This window comes from Phascolarctos cinereus, unplaced genomic scaffold, assembly GCF_003287225.1.
Source record: "Phascolarctos cinereus isolate Bilbo 61053 unplaced genomic scaffold, phaCin_HiC Scaffold_4;HRSCAF=312, whole genome shotgun sequence".
NCBI lineage: Eukaryota > Metazoa > Chordata > Mammalia > Diprotodontia > Phascolarctidae > Phascolarctos > Phascolarctos cinereus.
The window spans coordinates 575675175-575702762 of record NW_027555847.1 but is presented as its reverse complement, the minus strand read 5'-3'; the positions used below and the strand labels follow the sequence as shown (position 1 = coordinate 575702762).

The window sequence follows — 27588 nt, the reverse complement described above, 5'->3', positions numbered from 1 at the left end:
CCTCTACCAATATAGGCCTTCCATGAAACTTGGAGAGGTGATGAAAGTAACAATAGCTACCATTGATACACAACATCACATAATTTGAGCTTCACAACAGTCATGTGAGGTAGGTATGTCAAGTATCAGAGAGTTAAAATGTTCTGCTAGCTATCAGCCTGCCAGTAAATATTGGAGACTAGATTTGAACTCAGATCTTGATGCCGAATTGAACCCTATACACTGCACCACATGGAGTATCAGTGGGGACAGGGAACTTGGATACTGACTTTTAAGTCAACAAGAATTTATCAAGCGCCTGCTGTTGGTGGTGGAGATAAAAGTGATGGTCTATTGTTCCAGGGGTTTTTCATTTGTCATTAAGCCAATTCTCCTCTCAGTATGCTTAGTTCCCTATTCATTTCCTATTCATTTACCTATTTCCTCTTAAGTATGTTAGGAGGCTAGGGTAGATATCCTCTTAATAGAAATGATTATATTGGTAGATACCAAGTTTTAAGAGCAAAAACCGAAAGCCTGTCCTGCAGCAGAGCGTAGTGTTCACAATAAGCTCGATCCAAACAAATCATTCTTTTTTCAGCATGCTTGGAAAACAAAGTTCTAATCTTAGCACATTCTGAAGTTTGGTCCATTTGAATCAGTGACGTCTAGAATCTTATTGGATGTTGTTTATTTTGGCTTCTCTTTATGCAGAATAAAGTCTTCTATCACTCTCACTTCCAGTTAATTTTATGTGGGCTATGCTGAAAGTAAGGAAAATAAAATAATAGGAAGTTGGTCTGGTTTCCTGTAGGAAACCAATGAAGATGAAATTGGTTCTTGGAATGAACCCACAGCAGTCTGGGAAATACTGACTGAAGACGTTTTTCTGATTCATGAGAGTTATGACTCATGAAATAGGTCATTGAAAGGCTGATTGGATCTAATGTGGGAGAAAGTGAGAGGTGACTGAAATGCACTGGTTATTAAAAGCAGTAAACTAGCCTGGTGTCATCATTAAAATTGGAACAAATTATCCAGTGTGTAATCTTGCCTCTTTTGATCGGGGAGAACTCAGGAATCTCTTCTGTGCTGCTGTGTAGAATGTCTGTTAAATAGGAGCACATTTAGGTATTTACTTGAGCTTTGAATTCTTTGCTCCACTAAAAATTATTCTATTATGATTAGCTTTTGTGAATTCTCACATAGCTTCCCTGATAATCACATATCATTCACTGGATCATAGGATTGGATAAAACCCTCCCAATGATACCCCTTCCCCAAACCTTATTTTAAGGTAGGGTCACATCATAACAAGTTCAGAGAAATGAGACTCTCTCCTCATTTGGACCTTGGGCAAATCGTCTGGCCTTTCTGGGCCTTGGTATAAAATAAGGGAATAAGGCCAGATGTCTCTTCCAGTTCTAAAATCTACCACCTTATAATCTGTGCTTAAAAGCCATAATAACATTTTGTGTAATTTTTGTGTACTTAGTAAATCCCATCCCTACTAGATTGTATTCTCCTTGAGGACAAGGTCATATCTTATTTAATTTTGTTTCTATCCAACCGTCTAGCACATTATAGTAATTGAAAAATGCTTTTGGTGTGAATGAATAAATGTTGAATGTTAACCCATTATTAGTGATTAATGTCTGGAGATATTATGGAATAGTGGACCTGCATGTAATCCTAACCCTATTACCTGTGAATGATATTGAGAAAGTGCCATGACATGGAAGCAGATTATCTCAAGATTACACTTTAAGATTTTTGCCTTCTTTCTCTGTTCTTACACCTTTCTTTGTATTCCTTCCTATTGCTTAGTGTAAAACCTGTCAAATGTAAAATTATGAAAATACTAAAGTACTACTTACCTCACGCAAAACTATAGTATGTCCCTCATGACTTAAATATTCTTTTTTAAAAATTTTATTTATTTTTTTTAAATTTTTTTTCCCATATGCTTTTGAGTTGAAAATTTTTTTCTCCGTTTTTCTCCCCCCCCCAAGACGGTGTACAATCTGACATAGGCTTTACATTTACATACCCATTAAACATATTTTCACATTAGTGAAGTTGTAAGTAAAAATTAAAACCAATAGGAGGAACCATCAGAAAGATGAAACAAAATTCAACTTAAGGTAAAATTAAGTGAGAGTGATTCAACTTCCATAGTTCTTTCTTTGGATGTGGACAGCATTTTCCATCCCGAGGCCTCTGGAGATGTCTTAGATCTTCGTAATACTGAGAAGGGTTCAGTTTAACATTCTTAGTCATTGCATAACGTGGCTACTATTGTATACAAAGTCCTCTGGGTTCTACTCACTTCACTCAGCATCAGACCATATAAGTCTTCCCAGGTTTTTCTGAAGTTAGCCTGTTCATCATTTCTTATAGAGCAATAGTATTCCATTACATTCATATACCACAACTTGCTCAGCCATTCCCCAATTGATGGGCATCCTCTCAATTTCCAATTCTTTGCCGCCACAAAAAGAGCTGCTATGAATATTTTTGTACATGTGGGTCCTTTTCCCATTTGTTTGATCTCTTTGGGATATAGCCCTAGAAGTGCTATTGCTGGATCAAAGGGTATGCACATTTTTGTAGCCCTTTGGGCATAGTTCCAAATTGTTCTCCAAAATGGTTGGATCATTTCACAACTCCACCAACAATGTATTAGCGCTCCAATTTTCCCACATCCTCTCCAACATTTATCATTTTCCTGTTTTATGACTTTAATATTCTTAAAGCCCGTTGAGACTTAGAGCTAACTCATCTCTGCTGAGAAATTGGAGGAGCTAGTTGGGGACAACATAGAACCTTCAGTTAAAAAATAACATTTCTGACTTTCTACCTTGGAGCCCTGTCATTTCACACACTTCTCACCAACCATAATTATGTCTTGAAACCTTGGCCATTGTTAATTTATACTTCTGTGTTTGCTTGAAAGAGCTAGAAATCTACCTCAGTCTTCTAGTTTCCAACAGTTCTTTTCATATTGCCCCCACCTCCTACAAACAGCTAGAACAGAATGCAATTCTCTAGGAGAAGACCACAGTACAGTTGAAGGAATGCTAACTCTTGAGTCAGAGGACATGGGTTCAAATCCCTCTTCTGATGCTTACTCCCTCTGTAACACTAAGCAAGTCATCTAATCTCTCTGCATCTCAGTTTCCTCAAATGTAAAATGAAAGGCTTCAAACTAGATGACTTTTAAGGTCCTTTCTACCTCTAGATTTATGATTCTCAGTTTCTTCCCTATTGAATTGTTTCCCGGTATATGTCGATATCAACTCTATTATAATGTTAAGTGTTGTTTTTTAATACTTCCTTCTGCTTAATCCCTCTGATTTTATATATATATGTATATATTTTATATATAATCCTAAAAGATTAGGATTATGACAAATTTGCACAAACACTGTAAAATCAGGAAGGATGAACTCCTCCCCATAGTAATATGCACATAGAAAGTGGAATATTATATTGCCCTTGTAGTTTTCTACTCTTTCTTACATACCACTTACATACCACTGCAAAACTTATTTGTTGCATTCATATGAGTACAAAATATCTTGACAACAAAAACAAACCAGAAGAAAAAAAAAACCTTTGATTGTCAGTTCCAGATTTCTAAGAGCTTACATACAATTCTCTGTTTAATTCTTTAAGGGCTTCTAACAAGAGTTTGGTTTTCTGTCTGTATCTGAAAAAGTAATAATTTTGTAGCTAAATCAGTTGTGATATGACCTTCTATTATCTGAGTACCTCAGTTTTAAAAATCTTTTCTTCTAATTTTCCCTAGGCTATACCTTAGCTTGAATGTACCTTTTTTTGCACATACATAAAAGTTGAAGATTACATATAAATTTCTCAGTTATATAGGCCTCTTTGAATACTTTTTGGCTTTGGAAGATGACACATGGAAGTAACATGCAGAATGATGGGAAACAATGCCATAACCTCTTATTCACAAATGCCTCCAAACATATATAAAATGCACCAGACTGATTCCTGATGGGGAAATTCAGAAAACATCACAATGAGTCCTCAGAGACAAAATGGGCTCCACGTAAGGAGATAGGTAGGTCTGTGGACCCTGGGGATGGGGTTGGAACAGAAGCACTCCATCACCCAAAGAGAGCCTGTGCACCAGGGCAAGAGTAAATTCCAGATCCAGACCGAGACAGGTACGAACTAGCAGATTTTTTGTGCACTACCTGGTTCTGGGTCAGAGATCCAGGGTGGAGTGAGAAGAGGACCTGCAGATGGGAGTGGCATCCCCCAAAAGGGAGTCTCTGGTCAGTGGATTGAGGAAAGGAGGAAATTCAGAAGCCATCAGCAGCTGTGGTGTGGTTCAGACCTTAAGTGCAGAGTAGTGTTTCACTTCCAGCATCTAGGCCTGCCCCTACAGGATAACCGAGACTAGAATCTGAGATCAAAGGAGGAGAGCCTACAGCTTTACTGCTCTGAAGCATCAGAATGTAGCATCTGGCTGATAGGGGTAGAGTCCAGCAGAGAGCTTGCAGAGTTCCAATCCCAGGCCAGTAATTTGAAGAGCTTAAACCAGGGGGCAGCAAATAAAATAGACTTCGCACTTTAGGAGCAATGAAAGCTTACAGGTCCCCGGCCTGCCCTTGAAATCCTTGAACAACACAACACTTAATACTCCAAGAAATCAGCAACAGGACTAGCCCTCTCTTTGGAAGTGTGACAGAGCCCAGCTCTAGTCCAAAGTCAGGAAGTAGGCTGGAAGAATAGGCAAACCAACAATTAACCCCACTATAATGAGCTATTGTGGTGACAGGGATTTTCAAGACACACACACACTGTGACTTCAAAACATCTACAAATATTGCCTCAGTGAAAAACATAGATTGGACACAAACTCAACTGGAATTCCTAGAAGAGATAAAGCAAGAATTTTTTTAAAAAGAGTTAAATTTTTTTATAAATGGCATAAGTTTGAGGAAATAAGTTGGAAAACATGTTAAGAGCTCTGGAAGAAAGAATTAGAAAGGGAATTAACAGCTTGGCACAACAGGTGCAAAACCTTGCCCAAATAGCAAATTCTGAAAATTAGAAAAGACCGAATAGAAGCCAGTGACACCATGGGGCAATGAGAGATATAAAAAGAAAATTAAAAAGTTGAAAAAAATAAAAGAAAATGTAAGGCATCTCACAAGATATTGAGGAGAAACAGATTTAAGGATTGTTGAACTATCTGAACTCCAACAAAAAAAAAGAACCTAGATATCATATTTCAAGAAATCTTAAAACTGCCCAAATCTTTCAGAACCAGAGGGCAAAGTAGGAGTAGAAAGAATCTGTTACTTCCTGAAAGAAACTCAAACCCCCCCCCAAAAAAAACCCATCTCCCAGAAACATCAAAGCCAAAATCCAGAGCTTCCAGGTCAAAACAAAATTATTGCAAGGAGACAGCAAGAATTCAAGTACTGAAGAACCACAGTCAGGATCACACATAATTTAGCAGCTACCACTTTAAAGGGAGCAGAGAACTTAGAATATGATCTTCTGGAAGGCAAGGGATGTGAATGCAGAGCCAAGAATAACTTGCCCAGCAAAGCTGAGTACAATACTACAGGGAAAAAATGGATTTTTAATGAAATAGAGGACTTCCAAGCATTCCTGATGAAAACACCACGTATGTGGAGATACTTTGCAGTTCAAACACAGGAGTTAAGGGCAACATAAAAAGGAAAATATCCATTGACAATACTAAAGGATTAAACAAGAAACTGCTTACTATCAAATATGAGGAGTTGATACATGTATTTCCTCTGAACCCTGTCATCATAAGAGTCCATTAGAGAATATAATTAGGCAAGGCCTAGTCATGGTTATACTATGTCTTGATGACCTTAAGAAAAGAATGGAAGGAGAGGGAAAGAGAAATACATTGGGCAGAGGCAGTGGCAGGAAAAAGAAGATTAGGGAAAATCATCTCAAATAATCAGGGTGTCCAAGTAGACATCTATACAAAGAAGGGGATGTGGGGAAGCAGCTGACTCTTGAACCTCACTCTCATCTGAATTGGTCAATAGAAAGAATACACATGCACCTACAGAGTTGGGTACCGAAATACATTTCATTCAACTGGTAAATAAGAGGTAAAGGAGATAAGGGAGAAGGAGGAATTAAAGGTAGATTAAGGGAAGAATTAGTCCCAAGCAAAACAAATTCTAAAGGTGCACAAAAATATTTACAGCTCTTTTTGAAGCAAAAAATGGGAATTTGAGGGAGGGCCCATAAATTGGGAAATGAATAAACATGTTATAGTATATAAAAATGGTAGGATACTTTTGTGCTCAATTCTTATCGGCATAGCGACTAAATGAGATAACAGAAGACTAGACATGCTACCCACCTTCTGAAAGAGAGGTGAAAGATTTAGAATATGGAATGGAACAAATTTTTTATAGTATGTGGCCAGTGTGAAAATTTATTTTGATTGACTGTGCATATTTGAAGTTTTTTTTCTTGTGTTCTCAATGGGGGTGAGGGGTGCGGAGGGAGAAAGCAGATCTTAATTGTTTAAAACATACTTTTGAAATGACATATTGTTTTTGCTACTTCTAGGTCCAGCTCTCTTCAGTGATGGAACATTTCATTAGTGCAGAATAAAAATTAGCGCTACCTGTGTCATTCTGTCCATGTGTAGTATTACTTTTTAAGAAAAATCCCCAGTATTTTCTTTTAGTATAATTAGGAGGACTGTTTTTCTTTGATCAAACAAACCTTGACACTAGAATACTCTTTAAATTTTTAATCCTGTTGTACTATTAGCCATGTCTTTAAAAATCCTTCTCCTTACTTATTAGTATCATCTCTCTGTGGTTGGGATTCAATGTCAATCAGCTTGAATTTATAAAGGAATATAATTGATGTAGACAATGTAGACTTGGGGCATTATCGCTTCTGGGAAATAGTTTTATAAATGCAAATCTGCCAGGGTATCAGTCTGTCAGTTGAGTATGCCAAGAAATTACTAAATATATAATTTTATAACTTTTTAAAGAATGGCTTGTCTGCCTAAACATGTTTCTTAACAGGCTAAGATCTGTATCTAACAATGCAAATGTTAATGACTCAAATTTATGTAGTTCTTTAAGGTTTTATTAAGTATTTTTCTATCAACAACCCTGTGAAGTAGTTAATACATTTCTAAAGGTCGCTGGGTATCTTCCTTGTGGTCAGTTATTATTCAAAGGTATATTCTGGTATCATGGTAGAGTTTTGTTATTTCTTGTTACTGATTGTCCTTTCCTCCAACCACAAAACTTATAGGTCACCTGTACTGAAGTATGTAGTTTGAAGCAATTTTCATTATTGACTTCATTAAGGCTTTCAGAACATTCCATTATAAAAATGATCAAATAGATCTTCTCTTTCAAAGTCTTATAAATGGCTCATCTAAGATTAGGATTCTGTCATGTCCATGACCAAAAGCTGTAGGCTGAAAGGGACATCATCTCTTGTGATCAATGAGTAATTTAGAAATGGAGATACGGACAGGAATTGATAGGGTGCAAATAAAGGGGAAATTGAGAATAGGCAACCCTGATTCTGGCTCTTGCTTTCTGTCTCAGCTGAGACTTTTAAAATTTTTATTTTTTGAGGCTTGTTTACTGCTCCTGGCATTACAAACATAATCCTCATAACTTATGGAAATGGATGCACAAGGTAGGATCAAAATGTGCTTTTATAGACATTTCTGGTCAAATTTGAGCTTTCTTTCCAATGCCATTCTCTCAAATTGTCTTCATGAGTATTTTTAGCCTCCCCCCTTTGCTTTCCAGGAATTAAGTGTTTTCAGTTTGATTTCTTTTTTTTTTAAGTTTAAGTTCTTATGGTTTATGAAATAAACTATAAATTAGGAATACAAGTGAAAAGGGTAGGAATAGGGCAATGAATAGAAATTGTAGAAAGATAAATCACAGGACAATATAAAGAAAAATTTCCTAACATTGTGAGCTATTTAAAAATATAATGAGTTACCTCTGGAGGTGGTGGGGTTTTCCCCTCCCTCAAGATCTTCAAGAAAAGGTTGAATTACCCCTTGTCAGGGATGTTGTAGAAAGATTTATGTATAAGTTGAACTAGTTGACTCTGAGGTACCTTCCAACTCTGACATTCTGTGAATTAATATTCTAGGTTCCTTATTATTTGTTGAATAATATCTTGGCATTCTAGAACTGGAAAGGTCTTGATGAATCTAGTTCAGTGCCTTAATTTTATCAGTCAGGAAACTGTGAATCAGTGAAGTCAGCAACCTTGCCCAATGTCACACAAATTGTAGAATCCAATATTTTCTGACTTCTCAACTGATGTACTTCTAACTCTGCCAGGATAAGGAAATGGAGGTCCAAAAAATATGCCATAAATCACTTCCCATTGGGTGCAGAACATTGTGCATTGTGTATAGCGCACTGATCCTTTAAGAAGTATTTACATGTCAAAATTTAGTCCATTATAGGAGCTTCATTATTCTATCCTTCACTGCAGCTCAGGAGGGAGTTTGATAGACGTTTTAGGAATTATCAGAATGACCAAGGAATATTCCACACTCTTTTGTAATTTGAGAATGTCTTCAATGAGGCAATGGTTTTTTTAGATATCTTAAAAAAATGATGCCCATTCTGATGCAGCAGGACTTCACACTTCCCTCACCTCAGTTGGATAGAGGCTGCAGAACTCTGAAAAGAAGGTCCCCAGACTTAAAGGTGTGAAGCTCTGTTCCTCTAGTCATCCCTCACCCTGTTTTTTGGCTATGTTTTGGCATGTGAATTCTTGTGAGTGCATTGAATTTTTTTGTTCTGTTTTGTTTCCTTGTGTGAATTTGTTAGCATTACACTGCCTAAGTAATTGTTATCTAAGGCATTTGCACCAGTGTCCCTAATAGAAAACTGGCATGAAGGAAGATCCAATGTTAGTTGCGTTAGTTAAGAATATTGACTGTTCTTCAATTTGACAGTATCAACATTGCGTCAAAATAAGTTAAGTAGGTTGCCTTGAAAGCAACTCTTGGAAACTTGGAATATTTGCTGCTTACACAAGCAAAGAGAATGTTGTTATGATATGTTTCTTTTTACTTGGCTGGGTTCTCAAGGAAGTTGCAGAGAGAGATCTCACTACAAATCTAGTGAATTTATTGTTTTACAGAATTTTTTGAGTTTCTATTATGAATAGTATAAATACAACTTTTCTTATATATTGGTGTTCATTAATTACAAAATAGTATATGGAGGAGGGGATGTTATATTTTGCAGTTTAAATAACATTCTCATATTTTCCTTACTTAGATTTGAAATTAATTTTAATTGTATTTGTGAATGCAATATGTAGAGTATTATAAAGAGCATTATAAGCCTGTTACATTAGATTATTAAGGTTCATTTTATGGGAAATTGTTTTGTTTAGCAAAACACAGTAGGTGACTTTCAGGATAATGCAAAAATTTTTGATTTAGAAGCAGTTTTAGGGAGATGTGATTGAGATAATATAGCTGTAAAGGTATGCCAACACAGATTTCTCTATATGCAATTATGTTAATGTATTATATATTGAATATAAATTTATTTGTATTTCTGTATTTGTGACCTGTAATTTTTAAACATTTTTACTAAGCTGATAGACAGTTCTAAGTAAGAAATATAACAAATGTGTGGTGAATTTAATGACCACAAATAGACAAACTGATTAATTTAGTTACTAGTGATGGCTTCTTTTAATTCTTTACGAAATTTTTGAGGGGTGCGATTTCTCTGAAATTGATGTTTCCTTTCCTTTGCTTGTGTTGGTAGCCACACAGTCTGTGATATAAATTAGTGAGAGTGATGACTGTTATCACTTCTTTTTGTAGCCAGGCTTAACTATATTAGTCAGCTTAAGCTTTCTTCACTTTTTGGTTGAATATTTAAAAGTAAATATGTATTCTTCCTTTTTATTAATGTGCCCAGGTGGCCCTTAGAAAGAAAATTAAGTTTCTTAATCTGAATTAATATTCATGGTTTTTGATAGGTAGATCATAATGTGTCATCTGGCATAAATCCTGTTTTGAAAACCTCTTATGGATCTGAGCAATCTAATTCAAATCCAAAACTACTTAAAACCTCCTTTATAGTCCCTTAAGAATTTATGTTCGAAAGAACACTCCATGAAAGCTCCACTTTACCTGTTCAAACAGATTGTTTTGTTTTATTAGGTCGAGGTGGGGTTGTAATTTTGATAACAGCTAATAACGTTTGGAATTTTGCTTATAATTAGCAGACCACACAAAGATATGTTTGTTGTATTTTGCACAATCAGTCCACTTATAACAGTAACTCTGTTGTCTAGACCAAACTAAACCAAAACCCAAATATTATCTTAGTTAACTCAACATAATTACTTTACATAATTATTTTATATGATTAAACAGATTAATGTAATGATAAAATAAATGCACATGTGTATGTTAATGGGGTGTGGATATAAATGTGTATGCTGGACAATAAGGAAATCAACCATTTTAAGTGTTTTTGACAGATTCTCCTAGAAGGTCTTGAATTTTTATTGATTTGTAGAAAAGCATTTTTAGGTTTATTGTATCTTAATGAAAGCACAACAGGTAATTTTCTAAAATTATAGTAGAATTTGTGAAATTATATACCTTACAAAGCATCCCAATTTATGCCAGGTGTTTACCCCAATCTAAATGAATCAAAAGAGCTCATTTATAAACTAAATCTTGTATTTTCTATTTATTCTTGTGAACTTGGATTTGTTTAGCTTTCTTAAAATCAGGCACATATGTTTATACAACAGAATAATATAACAAAAATGTTAAAGAAGTTCTATTTTAGTTTTGTTAATAACAGTACAGTGCTTTTTCTTTAAAAAATATCTTGTTACCAGTTAATTTGTTGTACCTCCAAGAAGAAAAGAATATTTAAAAAATAATTTAGTGAGGAATGTTTCTAGTTTCTTGTATTTCCATTTTTTACTTTTCAGCTGGTATGTAAGATCAATTCATCCTCCCCTCAATTCTATTCCTTAAATATTTGCAAATTATTTCTAGTTTATGACATTAATAAGTAATGCATATACTACTGGACATCTGAATAAAAGTAAATCTACTTTGAAGTGTCTTTAGTTCTTGCTGACTTTGCCCACATTGTATGAAATGAATCTTATTTATAGGTGATATATCAATATCTATATCATCTATATCTATATATCTATATCGATACATTTATAATCAGTTGACTGCTTTTTTCTACCTGACTGTATAAAACTACAGACTTATCTCTTACTTAAATATTCAAGTAGAATTAGAATTACTTATTCGAAGTATTTTCTAAAGAAGTTTTGACATTTTAAATGAACTGTTGAACTTACTTATTTTTATAGGACTGATGATTAAAAGAAATTGTTTTTTAAACATTGAAATAAATGTGTCGATGGCATATATCCTCTCAATGAAGTGTTAAATATGAAGAAAGGATGGAGGAATTTAGTTTCTTTAAATTTTACTTGTAGTGCCAGGGAAAACTTTTCCAGAGATATTTTTTTTCTCCTCTCATTTGGAGATGTCAGTTTTTAATACTAAACAGAGTTCTAATTATATAAAAGTATTAAAGCAAGAAACCTTGTGGAAGATTTAAGACCTTTATTTTTATGTTCATGTATATCATTAGGAGTATAAATGCTAAATCTAAATCTTTACTAGGCAGTTAACTGTTAAGTAGCACAATACAGAACTTTTTTCCTCTTCTTCTGGATTAAATGCTGGGCCTTTTTTCAGTCTCTGGCATTTATATAAAGACAGGTTAGAGGCAGCATGGTGAATGTTAAAGGGATTATTTACGAAATGCTGTGGTGTTCCCATGCCTTTTTCTTTCCCAGGAAAGAAGCATAAGACATTATATTTGGAACAGATTAGTTGACCATTGGATTGAAATAATTTCAGTCTTTGGCTATTCAATAAATGTGAATAAATTAATTCTTAAATATGAGCTAAATATTACTTTATACTTTTAACCATTATCAAACTCGGTAGAATAAGCCTCAGCAAAGTGAAATATTAAGATATTAAGTTCTGTATCAATGGGTGCAACATATAGTGAATTGTTTCTGCCCTCACATGTTGAAAACTTGAAAAGAATCACAGCTATTTCCTGCTCAATCATAGATTCAGATTTTTCTCTTAAAATTCCTAGTAATCCTTTCTAGCTAAAATTCAGCACTTTAAAGCATAACAATTATGGTGACAACATCTGTGGACAAGAATTATTAATCCCTAGTTGCATTAGATTCAATGATTTCTTTTAAATAACCCATGTTCAAGGATTTTTCTAATTTACTTGTGGTTTCAGCCTTTTTTTTTTTTTTTAAATATATAATCTACCCTGGAGGTAGATTTGTTAGAACGAGACTGATAGTGCAGTGTCTCTGTTATACAAATAGATGGCAGCAGAGTGTTACAGAGAATTCAGCAACTAGCTGTAATGAAAGATGAGTGATGGGATATGCTGACTTCTATCTACTGTAGCTTTGTGTACCTTGTAGTTAAACATAAAATAAGAGAGCTACTATTGATAATGAAAGACCATGGGAAGATGAAGAAGGTTATGAGATGCTATAAAATTCTGAATTTCTGCAAAAGTCCCAGGTGGGAAAACTTAATCTTTTAAGGTATGTCATCTACTCATGAAACATGATTGAAGTCAGCTAAGATAATATGCATGTCAAAATAAAGAGACAAAGAGGGGGTCAGGGTGGTAGGGAAAGAGAGAGGAAAAAGAGAAAGTATTCACAAGTTGCAACTGAAAGTAATGAACTGCTGCCTAGGGGTACTGTAGAACTTGGCCAGCATGTCTACTTTTTAGTTAAGCAAGTTATGGGGAGGAAATGTCAGTTCACGAATCAGGCAAACATTCCATGGGAACATTTGCTCAAATGTCAGCATTTTAGAAAATAGAACTGCAGTCTATTCTATTCCAGACCCCAAGCATGATTTACTATTAAATGGGTACCTGCGCAAGTAAATTTTTTGTGTTGAGTCTGTAATTAACAAAGGCTATTTTTCATTTTAATTAAGATTCCTAAATACTGACACAATGGTTATAAAAGATGATAGCAGCATAATGAGTTTGCTTAATAGGAGTATGTCAGTGAGGACTTTCCTCTGGATTCCCCCAAGTCACCAAGGTATATATTTTTGAAGTACTTACAAGCAAAGTATTTAAATCCCTCAGATAGGAATGTATGATCAGTAGTTAAATATTTATTAAAACCTGAGATATGGAAAATAACCTCTAAAATGCAGTTTGTATCTGTCCGCAGTGACTGAAACAGATCAATATCCTACTTTCAAGTGTATTAAGAATTTGTATCACTGTGTGAATGATGCGGTTCTTAAAAAACTTGCCACACCATTTATTTTCTTGGTCTACCTCATATGGTTCAGTTCCATAAATGAATTTGTATGTCACAAAATTGCCTCCAAAGGTGTGTATAACAACTTACTTAAAGGGCAATATCTGGCAAGTCTCTGTTGTGACAGCAACTTATTTCTCACATAATTATTTTCTTAGTAAATTTGATATCTTAACAACCCCTTCCCTCACTGCTGGGTTCAAAAAATAACACTTAGTATAATTTATTTCTTGTGCTTAATAAAGGCTTACTTGATACTTCATTTCAGAGTATTTTTTTGCAGTTCACTTTCTAGCTGTTAAAAAGAGACGGAATAAGGTTTTCAAGAGGAGGAAAGTGGTTTCCAGAATAATTTGCTGTGTACTGTTACATATATTTCAATAGAATTTGAAATAAAGCTGCAAAATAAATACTCATGACTATTAATAGTCAGTTCTTAGTGACTGTTTTATAAAACTATCTATACAGGTAGAAGGATGCTTATTTATAATGTTTAGTTTGGGTACTTTAAAAAACAGTTATTGTATTGCCTTGGACTATTATCCATAGTGCCTTATTACTCCATTTTTGTTAACACATAAATTGTTGTATGTACTCTATGAGTTGAAGAAAATTTAATTTTTAGGTAGTAATTATTTTGACAGTATGGTCTTTCAAAGTAAATTTCATGTGTAAAATTTAATATTTTCAAGAAAATAATCATCATCAATTTTAAAATGTTTCCAAAGTCCACATTTTTAAAAAGAAACTTAAATTGTTGTTACAGTATTTCCAGTCAGTTCTAATATGAACAGTCATATCTATTATATTATAGAAAAAAGTTAGTTGAAAATCAATAGTTATAATACAGTTATCAAAAGGATTTAGACTAACATTTCCTTAGCGTGAAAATGAATTGCCTTTTTTCCTTTAAAAATTGAGTGGCTTTCTGAAGAATTTTTCTTTTAAGTACCTTTTTTTCTTAAAATTTTTTTTTCAGTAGACATTTTACTCAATTTTATTTGTTTCATAAAAATCAAGTGCAGTGTTTTGCAGTATGTGTAATTTTTTTTCTTTTATCACAATTTTAATGAAATTTATGACAAGATCACAACACTGATTTTCCTAGCTGCTAGATTTTCAAGTGAATATCATATAATCATGTTCTAAAAAGCCTCCTAGATATAGAGAAATGCAAGTAGGTTCTACAGTTTACACGTAGATCAATATAGTTTATTGTCAATTCATTTGTTTTCATATTGATATCACCTTAAGTTTAATTGGGTAGAATTCTTTTTTCATCTGCTATAGAATAATTATTTAGCCTCTATAGTTTAAAAATGGGTAGCTATACCTATGTATAGCAGTAGTAGTAATGTTTTTTTACATTATCTAACAAAAAATTCATGATTTACCATTGACATTTTAAATAGCTAATTTAGAGGGGAAAATACTTTGATAATATCTAGCTGCTGATTTTTAACTAATAAGATGCTAAGAGGAAATTGTGATAGTTCTTTCACAATTTAATTTACCTATTGAAATGAATTCCAGATTTTAAAGGACAAAATTAGTGTTTCTAAAGTTCTATGAATTTGAAAATATCCTTCTGTAATCAGTTTTCAATTGTTTATTTAAATTATAATTTTGAGCATTTTGTTTTCCTCAATTATATTAGCTTTTATGTAATTACTTAACAAAGATCAACCCATAAAATATTAGTATAACATTATTTTAGAGTTATATATTAAGCACATTTCTTAGCCTTCATCATGTTCACCATGGATTATTATAATCTTTACTGCATTTAAAGTTAAAACATGAAAATGTATGTGAGTGTATAATTTAAAATGTTCAATAAGATGTATTATATTTAAACAATAATTTCTAATGTTCCTGTTAATTTGTAAAATTATGATAATCAGTGGGAAAATATCCATCATTCATCCCCATTTAGAGGCATTATGTCTTTGATTCCTTACAGAGTTTTTCCATTAAGTTTTTTAAAGTCAGTATATGGCCAGATGTTTGTTCTTTTTAAAAATTAAACCTTTTGTAATTATTTCAGAAACATACATGTTTTCTAGGATATTGTCTTTTCATATGTCACACTTGTGGTAAATCTAGTTTTACCTTTGCCATATATGTCCAGCATCTTTCTTCCTTAAATGGCTGCCTTTCATGTATTTTGGAATATGCAACTTGCCTTTGGGTGGGAGATGTTTTTGTATGAGTGAACATCCTTCTGCTTCCCATCCTCCCATATTGCTATGCTCTGATGATTCAAAGTACGAAGCCGAGCATCTCACATGATATTATGTCTTGCTGGTACAATTCATTAGTACAACAGGAGAATAAAAGATATACCATATGAAAGCTACAAAAAAAATTCAGGAAGCAAACTGTGAATTGCTACCTAGACTTTTTTTTGGTATTTTCCTTATCAAGTTTTCTCTTCATCTCTTTAAATATTTTTAACAATCTGGAATAATTTTATTCCTCCTTTGAGTGTTTTTTGCCTTCATTTAGTAATACTAAAAACAAAAAAAAGATGCATTTTTAATCATTCACATATACAGTCTAGTTATCCAGTTAGTTGGGCAGTAGAATTGTAATTGAAAAGCAATAAAAAATGACTTCTTAAAATGATCCACATATCAGAAACATTTAAAAAGAGCTATTGTGGTAAATGCTTCTTAATCAAATCTGGCTTTTAAACAGTGTCAGTAATATATTAAAAACATCTTTATAGCCTCAGGTGAAAAAAGACCCTTAGAACTGATATGATTGTAACTAAAAAAGTTGCAGCTATCCTTCTCATGAAAAGTGATAAATATCTATTAAAAAATTAGTTTCTGTTTTTAATTAAATCAACTCTGTCAGTAGGAATTATATTAAAAATGTGCAGGGGGAAAACCATGAGATGTACAAATGCTTATCTTTTGCTTTTAATAAACTTTCATTTTCCCTGTCAGAATCTTAATGAAAGACATAACAGGAACATGACATTTTCTGTAGGGTTTCATGTGTATTCATGGTTTGTGTTACTTGTTTATTATTACTTTGGTGACCTAATGCCATTTGTGGTATCTTATAATTTTTTTAACACATATTTTCTTGATTTGATTTACATTTTATTTTTAAATGTTCCATCTATCTGTGCCTTTCGGACTGAGGATATTTGTTGTGTGCTACCACATATCAGAATCCGATATTTAGGTGAAGTATTCATTCTTCCAAATTGTCCCATTTTTCTTTCAGCTAGCCTTTTGCAAACAGTAGCCTATGAATGTGTACTGTGCCCTTGCTTTAATTCATATGGATTTATTTCTTTATGAAGTATCACTGTAAAACCTAAAAACTGTGATTATAAAATTTCATGCTTTTGGGAAGAATATGTAGGTTATTGTTAATTAAAATTCCCAAAGTAGTTGAATCTCTCCAATTGCCATTAATTAGAAACTTTTTATATGACTTTACCAAAAAGAGTAAGAGTAGCGAGAGTCATATATCCATTTCTTTAACCTTATTTATAACTTAAATTATAACATTGTAGCTTAAGACTCATTGACCTGTATTTGTGGTCAAAATATTGAACTTAGAAGCTTCATGTAAATATTACCACAGGGGATTCTTTCTTTATGCTGAATAAATCAAAGCAGCTGAAATGACACTTATGTAGAATAATGGGAAAAAACAAACATCTAGGAAGTTACTTAACACCACCCCACCACCCCCCAGCCTTACCTTTAAAAGTGGAGGAGTTGGAAGGTTTGGAACAGATGTTCTTCTCAAAGCTCATTTCGTATCCTAACTTGGTTTGTATTGCTGATCCATGCAAATGATCTCTACTGTGTTTCATAAGAATACATTTTAAAGTAATCTAAGATGATAAAATTTCATTCAGATATTAGAAAATGCATATATGAGTGCCTGAGAAGCCTACCTTTTGTACAAAGACCTATTGACCCATTCCGTTGGTAATAGTTTCTTCAAGTAATACTTCAAATTCCTCAGCTTTGAATATGCATATACTTTTTCAAAATTTAGCACCATACTATGAGAACCCACGGATACAAAGAATTAACTAGTCTACACTATTCTTTCTGGCAGCTAGTGGAGATGAAGATTCTCAATGTCATTTTTTTCTAATTTATAAAATGAATTGTAGTTTTTCCAACTAGGGTGTATTAGCCAATGTTAAATTATATGTTCACATTTATTACAAAATGGTAATACCTGTATAAAATGAATTATTTGTTAAACAGAACATATTGATTTTCTATATATACAGATGAATGACATAAGGACAAAACAATAACAATTCAGAAACTGATAAGTGTAATTATTTAAAAAGGATAATTGATACCTGTATTTTAATTGAATATTTATGATTTTGCTTCCTAAAATTTGGGAACAAATAGTATAGAACTTGTAATAATCATTTTTAACTCATCAGAAGAACTGTTTGTTTTCATGCGTTACTTTTGATTACTTAGATATGCAAATTATAATTAAGGAGACCAATGTTTTATTAATTTTGTGCATGACCTTTGTTTTTAATACATCAATTTACCCGTTTCCATGGAATAAGTTGCCATGGAATGGTGTTTACATTTTTGAGGAATCTAATTTGTAGCACATTATCAATGTAATACATTCCAGGTACTACCCATATACCACCAGGGCTTTTTATTTTAAAAAAAAGTACATATTTATTACTTTTATAAAAGTGCCTAAATATATTTGGAACTCAAAATTCAGTATTGAGATAAAAACAGAATTTTGGAGATGTGAAAATTTACTCTTTACTGAAGTACTTTTGATTGAAAGCCTTTATTATGTTTACTTGGAAACCCTAAGCTATTCTTACAGCATGACCAACTCATGATGCAGTAACTGGTTTAGCTTTCAGATAATTCTTTATCTTTTTGGGCTAGTTTTTATTGGAATTACTGTACTGTTGTTGATATTAAATTATCTAGTTTATATAAAATTCAATATACCAAAAATTCATGCTTATGTTGCAAAACTTTTAGAAGAATACTAGCAATCTGTGGTTTCTACTAAACAAGGTGTTTTCTCTTGGTTACATATTGTTGATAAGTTTGACAAATGCCTTAATTGTTGAATTTTCAAGATGTTTCTGATTAACTAATACAATGTGACTCAAAATTATTCCAAATTTTTTTTTAAAGAAAATTTATTAGAATAAAATTTTTGTTATGATGAAAAGTTCTGGTTATGATGATAACTTATGGAATATTAGATCTGAAAGGAACTATATAGGTTATCTTAGTGGAGTCACTTTTTGTTACAAGTGAGTAAATGGAGATTCAGAGAGTTGTAATTTGCTCAAGGTCACATAGCTTGTTAATGGTCAAGCTGTTACTAGACCCCATCTGTGCTGACCAGTGCCCATTCTGTACCTGGTCCCTCACTTGGTTTTATATGACATAGATGAATTCTTTCAAAGCTTTTCCTGCAGAGACATTAAATTGAAGAGTTATCACACTGTAGTGATTTTTGTTTAGTTATTTTTTCAGTCATGTTCCACTCTTCATTACTCTATTTGGGGTTTTCTTGGCAGAGAATTGCCATTTCCTTCTCCAGTTCATTTCACAAATGAGGAAACTGAGGCAAACAGCATTAAGTGACTTACTAGCTAGTAAGTGTTTGAGGCTAGATTTGAACTCAGGTCTTCTTGATCTAGACCCAGTGCTCTATAGTAGGCTATACTAACTTTAAAAGTTATAAAGCCCAAATAAAACTGTCAGTGTCATATCTTTCTCTTCTACCCATTACCTTTTGATTTCAATAGTTCTTCCTTCTCCCTAGTTTTTCCCTACTTTACTTCTCATTTCTCTTTACTGAATGAACAGTAAGTATGGGGAGCATGTGAAAATGTTATACTTTGGAACTGATTTAAAGGACTCTGACTAGAACCATCTGTTCCCACCTCCTAATCTTCAAACTGCTCTCAAAAAAACAGACTATAATTTTATCTCAGGAGAGGTTAGTGGATACAACTAGCTGCAATAATAATACAATTAAAAAAATAAAATATACAGATAATAAAAATTCAGTGATCTGTAACAGCCTACCCAGAGCTCCTAGATGCTTTTATAGGCCTTGGCCTTATTTTTTAAAAATTCATTTCCTTAAACTTACATGGTTTTTCCTTCCTTTTCTTTTTCAAATCATGTTATCTCTTCTTATTTTATTTATAGCATTGACAGTATCAAAATGAGATTTGTCAAATCATTTCATGTTGCCTACTTACTACACATCTGACTTCTGTGAATTCATTAAATTAAACCTTTCCTTTTTTTTTTTTAAATATAGGCATTCATTATAAGTCTTGTATTCGGCATGCAAAGTAGTCTCTAGTTGAGTATATAGAAACATTTACAACTGAAGTATATGGTTATTGATGATTCCTTTCTTGGAGTTTTGAAGAACTGCCCAGAAAAATGTGGATTTTGGCTTTTCATGTTATGTGCTATATGTGGAGTGATTGAGTTTTGTAGCAAGATAACTATGCTGTATGGTTGTTATCATTCTGTTTGGATTGGGAACTTCCTCATTGGCAAAGGCTAATTTTTTAAATGTTCCCAAGCTAGCAAAATGTGTATGTGTGTGTGTGTGTGTCTGTGCGTCTGTGTGTGTATGTGTATACACATATATGTATGTAAATAAATACATCTACACACATATATAATCCATCAATCATTAAATATTTATTAAATGCCTATTATTTGCCAGACATTGTGCTAAACACTGGAGATACAAAGAGGCATTCTTTGCCCTGAGGGAGATAACAAACAAATAAATATATACAAACTATATACAGGATAAATGGGAAATAATTAACATAGGGAAGGCGCTAGAATTAAAGTGTTGGGAAAGGCTTCGATGAAATTTTAGCTAGGACTTAAAGGAAGCCAGGGAGGTCAGTGGTTGGAGCAGAGGAGGAAGAGCATTCTAAGCATGAGGAACAGAGAAAATGCCCAGAGCTGAGAGATGGAGTGTCTTGTTTGTGGAACAGCCCAGAGCCCAGTGTCACTGGATCAAAGAGTATGTTTTGGGGAACGAGGTGTATGACAACTGGAAAGGTAGAAGGGGGCTAGATTATGAAGAGCTTTGAAGGCCCATGATGGATTTCGTATGTGATCCAGGAGTTAAGAGGGACCCGGTGGAGTTTATTGTAAGGATGGTGGGAGTCGGGGTGGGAGATGTGGCAAGATCTGTGCTTTAGGAAAATCACTTAGTGGCTGGAGGATGGATTGGAATGGGGAGAGACTTGAGGCCGGCAGACTCACCAGCAGGCTATTGCTATAGTTCAGGTGTGTGTTGGTGAGGGCTTGCATTAGAGTGAGTGGCTGCAGTTTCAAAGAGAAGAGGGCGTGTACATGATACATTATGAAGGTGAAATCGACAAGCCTTAGCAACAGATTGGATATGAAGGTGAGAGAGCGATCATGAGAAGTCCAGGAAGACTCCTAGGTTGTTAACTTGCTTATAACAATCTAATTATTATAATATTATCTAATTCTTATAATAATTGTAATCTTTCAAAACAAATACATTTTAATAGTAAAATTTCTCTTGTTAAAAAGTGTGTGTATAAAAAAGAAAATTGCATTGAGGCCCAAAACAATTCAAAGATTATTCAGTGAAATCCATAGAAATGTGAAAGAATTACTCAAATCTTCCATACTGATAAAAAAAAAATAGTTGAATAAATGAAAATCATATATTTTTCAGATTCCAAAATGCAATTGCATAGTCAAGTTATAGTCGAGTTTGTATATTTGGGACATGTACTTATATGAATGAATAGTGAGCAGGACTCAAAATTCTGAAGAAGTTTAGGCCAGCTTTTATTTGGGAATTTGCACAGTTCTTCCTTTAATCCCAAATTGCCTCCCCAAAAGGCTATTTCCTTAATTACCAGTAAGCTCCCTATTATGCTACTGTGGTTGTAAATTAGTAAAGATCACAATCTTGGAGGAATTAAAATGACCTGTAATCAAAAGACAATGGAAAGATGCAGGATGGGCTTAAGTGAGCTCCATTATTTACCATAATGATTTGAAGGTAAGAAGTAGTTTAAAATGAATATTTGAGAATATATTTGACTGAAAAAGAATGTGCGATGGTTACAGACCAATAATGAGAGACAATAAACTGAACGATATCTGACCTCCAAACATGTGAAAAAATAAAATGAAGAAGATATCTGGTCAATAGGGTATATTTTTATTTATGGAAAGGCATGGATAAGAATGACATAGGATGTGAAGACTCTGCATTTTAGTTGCATCAGTAAAGGGAGTGACCACATTGATAATACCACAGACTTAGTGAAGTGTGAAGGGAAAATTAACTGCTAAGCCTCGCAGTACTTTTGGTTGATAAATCATTAACATGGACAGTGTGGGATTTTATCTTTTCACAAAAATGACAAGTCCAGTTTGTAGTTCATTTGTAATACTCTTTTCTGTGCATTTAAATATAAAAGATTTTAGTCTGTAGATAAATGTTAGTTCCTATTTAGTATTAGCAACACTAATTAATAAATGAATTTCATAGTCACATGTAATATTAATTTTTCTAAGTTATTTGCTCTTGTTAACATCACTGTCTATTATATGCAGATTTTCAAGGACATGGTTAAGTAACTTAATGTTAAAATTTTGATTGCTTGTTTATGAAACATATATATGTATATATGTACACACACACTATATATGATATATATATATCATATATATCATATATATATACACACACACACACACATATCTCTCTAGGTATAGTATAGGTAAAATATTTAGACTTGACAACAGGTATTGTATTTTTTTTAAACTTTTCTTCTCACTTGTGTTTAATAGTGATTATTTGATTGGATGACTTACTGATTGAATGAATTAAATAAACACTGGAGATATAAAGAGGCATTCTTTGCCCTGGGGGAGATAACAAACAAACAAATATATACAGACAAACTATATACAGGATAAATGGGAAATAATTAACATAGGGAAGGCGCTAGAGTTAAAGTGTTGGGAAAGGCTTCCATGAGATTTTAGCTAGGACTTAAATAAAGGAAGCCAGGTATGGGGAGTGGAACATGACTGAATCCAATCAAAAAGCATTTATTAAGCACTGTGTGCAAAGAGCTGTGCTATTTTGAGGATTAAAAAAAATAGCCCTTGCCCTGCCCTCAAGCTTACAATCAGATGGGTTATACATATATATATATATATATATATATATCTGTGTGTGTGTGTGTGTGTGTGTGTGTGTGTGTGTACACAAGCTAAATACAGAACAGATGAAAGGTAGCCTTAGAAGGGAATGGGTACACAACTAGGGGCCTAGGAAAAAGGCCTCTCTTCTGCAGGTGGTACTTGAACTGAGACTTAAGGGAAAGATCTAGGAGGTAGACCACTATTCCAGGCATGAGGGAGAGCCAATGCAAAGGAGTATCATATGTGAGAAACAGCATGTCTGGACCATAGTGTTTATGAATGAGAGTAATATGTTAAAGGGCCTGAAATACATACATACATACATGCATGCATACATACATATGTATATATATAGATCTATGTGTATGTGTATATAGGTATATATGTTGTATTGTGTACATAGGTATAACATGTATGTGCATATTGGCATATTTGTTGTGAAAATGTTATATATGTTGTGAAAACACATCTATCTATATCTATCTGTCTATGTATAATAACATTAATATCAGAGTCTATATTTGATCCTAGAAGTAATAGGGAGCCATTGGAATTTATTGACTGGGTGTGGAAAGTTGAATGGTCAGACTTAGACTTTAGGAAAATTACTTTGGCAGCTGTATGGAAAATGAGTTGAGTGGAGAGAGATCTGAGCCAAGGAGTCCAATCTAGAAGGCTATTGCAGTAATACAAGTTGAGAAATGATGAGGGCCTGAACTAGTGTGGTGATTGAGTAGAAACAAGTCTATGACAGATGTAGAGAAAGAAATGACAAGATTTGAAAATTAATTTTGTAGTTTGCAGAATATATGGATTGAGCAAGAGGAATCTAGAATGATACTGAGGTCATGAACCTGTTGGACTAGAAAGATTGTAGTGAGTGGTCTTAACAGTAATGGAGAAGTTCAGAAGAGGGATAGGTTTAGGAAGGAAAGTAATGAGTTTTATTTTGCAATATTGTGTTTGAAATATCTAAAAGGCATTTGGTGATGTGGGCCTGGAGCTTAAGAAAGGGAGTAGGGCTAGATAAATAGATCTGAAAATCATCTGCATAAAGATGATAATTAAACCATGGGAACTGATGAGATCATCAAGTAAGAGAGCATAGAGATAAAAGATAAGCAAGCCAAAAACAGAGGTGTGGGGGTACCCGAAGTTAGTGGGCATGACCTGGATAAAGATACAGCAAGGGAGACTGAGAAGGAGCAGTCAGACAGACAAGAGAATGAAGAAAGCAGAATCACAAAAATACAGAGAGGAGAAAGTATCCAGGAGAAGAAAGTGATCCACAGTGTTAGATGTTGCAGAGAGAGGTTCAAGCATGAAGACTGAGAAAAGTCTATTAGATTTGGCAATTAAGAAATCATTGGTAAATTTGGAGAAAGCAGTTTCATTTGAATGATGAGATTGGAATTCAGAGGGTTTAGAAAAAGTGAAAGCAGAAGAATCAACGGAGAAAGGGAGAAGAGACATAGGAACTTCAGCAAATAGGTATGTTGGATTCATTCAACAATTAGCTATTAATTATATGCAGAACCTAGACATTTATTGAGAGGAACACAGAATTTAGGTGACAGCCTCTGCCTTCATGAAGCTTATGAATTAATAGGAAAATGAGATACAAACAAATAATTATAAAGCACGTCAAATGCACATATTAGAGAGTTGTGTTATGTAAAGTCTGAAAAGGCACAATGAAGACAGCATTTGATCTGTGTTGTTGAGAATGGTTGAGAATTCAACAGACAAAAAGAGGGAGAGTGAGAACATTCAGCATAGAGAATAGCCAAATACAAGGAGTGTTTAGGTGGTAGAGGATAGTCTAGTTTGGTTGTCAAATAGATTATGCAGAAGAGAGTATTAGAGGGGGTAGAGTCAAGATGGCAGTGTAAAAGCAGTGACTTGCTTGAGCTCTCCCCCAAACACAATCAGGATAACGCAACATTTAGCAGCTTCTGCATTAAGGGACCAGAGGTCTTGGAATATGGTATTCTGGAGGTCAGAGGAGCTAGAATTAAAGCCGAATCACCTACCCAAGCAAAACTGAGTATAATCCATCAGGGGAAAAAATGGATATTCAGTGAAATAGAGGACTTTCAAGCATTCTTGATGAAAAGACCAGAACTGAATAGAAAATTTGACCTTCAAATACAAGATTCAAGAGAAGCATGAGGGGCAGCTAGGCGGCACAGTGGATAGAGCACTGGCCCAGGAGTCAGGAGGACCTGGGTTCAAATCTGGGCTCAGACCAGCACTTGACACTTACTAGCTGTGTGACACTGGGCAAGTCACTTAACCCCATTTCCTTGTGAAAACAAGAGAAAACAAAACAAAATAACAAAAAAAAGAGAAGCATGAAGAGGTAAATAGGAAAGAGAAATCATAAGGGACATATTAAGGTTAAACTGTTTACATTACTGCATGGAAAGATGATATTTGTAACTCATGAGACCTTTGTCAGTATTAGGGTAGTTTGAGGGGAAAAAATCTGTGACAGAGGGCACAAGATGAGTTGAAGATGAAGGGGTGATATGTGGAGAATAAAATTAAGGGGTGAGAGAGGATTATACTGGGAGAAGGAGAGAGGGAGAGGTAGAATAGGGTAAATTATCTCACAAAAAACAGACAAGGAAAGACTTTTACAGTGGAGGGGAAGTGGGGGAAGGTGAGAGGGAATGAGTGAATGTTATTCTCATCGGATTTGACTTAAGGAGGGAATACCATACACATTCAATTTCCCTACAGGAAAATAGGGGGAAAGGGGATAAGAAAGCAAGGGGATGATAGAGGAGAGGGCAGAATGGAGGGGTAATCAGAAGCAAACACTTCTGAGGAGGGACGGGGTCAAAAGAGAGAATAGAATAAATGGGGAGCTGGATAGGATGAAAGGAAATATAGTTAGTTTTTCACAACATGACTATTATGGAAGTATTTTGCATGACTACATATTTATTTATTTGTTTGTTTGTTTTTTTTTTGATGAGGCAATTAGGGTTAAGTGACTTGCCCAGGGTCACACAGGTAGTAAGTATCATGTGTCTGAGACTAGATTTGAACTCACGTCCTTCTGACTCCAAGGTCGGAGCTCTATCCATTGTACCACCTAGCTACCTCATGACTACACATTTATAACCTTTATTAGGTTGTTTGCCTTCTCAATGAGAATGGATGGGGAGGGTGGAAGGGAGAGAATTGGAACCCAAAGTTTTAAAAACAAGTGTTAAAAATGGTCTTTACATGCAACAAGCTATACAGGCAATGGGGTATAGAAATCTGTCCTGCTCTACAGGAAAATTGAAGGGAAAGGGGATGAGAGTGGGGGAGGGTGGTAGAAGAGAGGGCAGATTAGGTGAAGGAATATTCAGAATGCATATTTTCTTGGGGTCGGGGGAGGGGAAAGATGGGTAGAAAATTTGGAACTCTATCTTGTGGAAGTGAATGTTGAAAACTAAAAATAAATTAATTTAATTTTTAAAAAAATAGAAGAGAGTGTTAGGTAAATGAAGACTAGTAGAGCTTTTGCTGTACCTGAACCCAGACCTACATGTCACCTTCTAGCTATTTCTATACCATGCTGGCCACCCTCCTTATTTCTACTCTTCTGTAGCTAGGACTCTGCCTTAGAACTGTGTTTATCATTACACATAAAGACATAGATGGTATGTTATTAAATTTACAGATGACACAAAATTGTGGAACTAGTGGAGGGTGATGTATCTTGACAATTTAGAAGTTCAATCTAATGTGAAATTCATTTGGGACAAATGTAATGCCTTACATTTGGGTACAAGGTAGCAACTTTACAAGTATAAGAGGAAGGAGGTATAGTTAGGTAATGAGATGGCAGTTCTGAAATGAAATCTGAGATTTCAGTAGGTTGCAAGCTCAATATGAGTCAGTTGTGTGATATTGTAGCCATACAATCTGGTCACATTAAGAAAAGTGTAGGTTCCAGGAATGTGATCCTTCTGTACTTTATCTTCCTCATATCTCAACTTGAGTATCGTGTTCATTTCTGGGCACCACAATTTAAGAAGAATATTGACAAACTAGATTATATCTAAAGAAGGGCAACCAGGTTGCTTGAAGGAGCTTGAATCCATGACAACCAAGGATAGATAAAAAAAAAAACTGGAAATATTTCAGCAGAAGATCAAATCAGCTGGGGCTATGGTAGCTATTTTAAAGTGTTTGAATGGCTAGTATGTGAAGGAGAGCTGAATCAGGAGCAATGGATGGAAGTTGCAAAGAAGCAAATTTGAGATTGATAACAGGAAAAATTTCCAAATATACTTTTATATATGTCAGACTCAAAAGGTGGAGAGTTCCTCCCTCCTTGGGTATCTGTAGCTTGAGACTGAGTGATCAAAGTCCTGAAGCTTTCATAGTTTTCTTGTATATCTCAATGAATATTTTCAAAGCTGGATTCAGAAAATAGAGAAGTGGATAAACATAGTATGTACTTTAAAACCACATAATCTGACATCTGTTAGCATAAAGCCTTTTTCCTTTGTAGTTCTATCACCTGAGATAGATTTGCAGTGTCTTTCTTAGTTCAGCCAAAGTTCCATTAAATTTTAAATGCTGTTTATATCACTTATCTCTCTCAAGCTTCCTTTTATTTACTTATTCACATAGCATGTCAGCTGCAGTTTAATGTTCTGTTCATTCACTCAATGTTTTCTTGTAATTTTACCAATTGCTCCTACTGCCACTTTTTTATTATGCCCATTTTTAACTAAGGCTTAAAAGCAAAGATGCCCTAAAATTACCTGTGAAAGTATTTTTGGAAAAAGTATTTAGGAAAGATATTATCCTAAGTAGGATTATAGTATTGAAAGTTTACCATTTTATGTTATTCCAAATGAATAAATTGCTCATTAGGAAGGATCTGGGCAGTTGGAAAGATCCTAGACTTGCAGAATAC

The 27588-nt window shown here is 34.1% G+C and overlaps 1 protein-coding gene across 7 annotated transcripts in view; it reads left to right on the top strand.

The window, feature by feature from the left end:
* GMDS (GDP-mannose 4,6-dehydratase) overlaps window positions 1-27588 on the top strand; it is a 785826-nt gene that overhangs the window by 150752 nt on the left and 607486 nt on the right. The window contains exon 1 of one of the 7 annotated variants that reach the window (XM_078153651.1): window positions 8619-8729. The exons of the other annotated variants lie outside the window; for them this stretch is intronic. Coding sequence (XP_078009777.1) covers window positions 8634-8729 — 96 coding nt within the window. The 5' untranslated portion in view covers window positions 8619-8633. Of the gene's footprint in view, window positions 1-8618; window positions 8730-27588 lie in introns of those variants that run through there. 7 annotated transcript variants of the gene reach the window in all.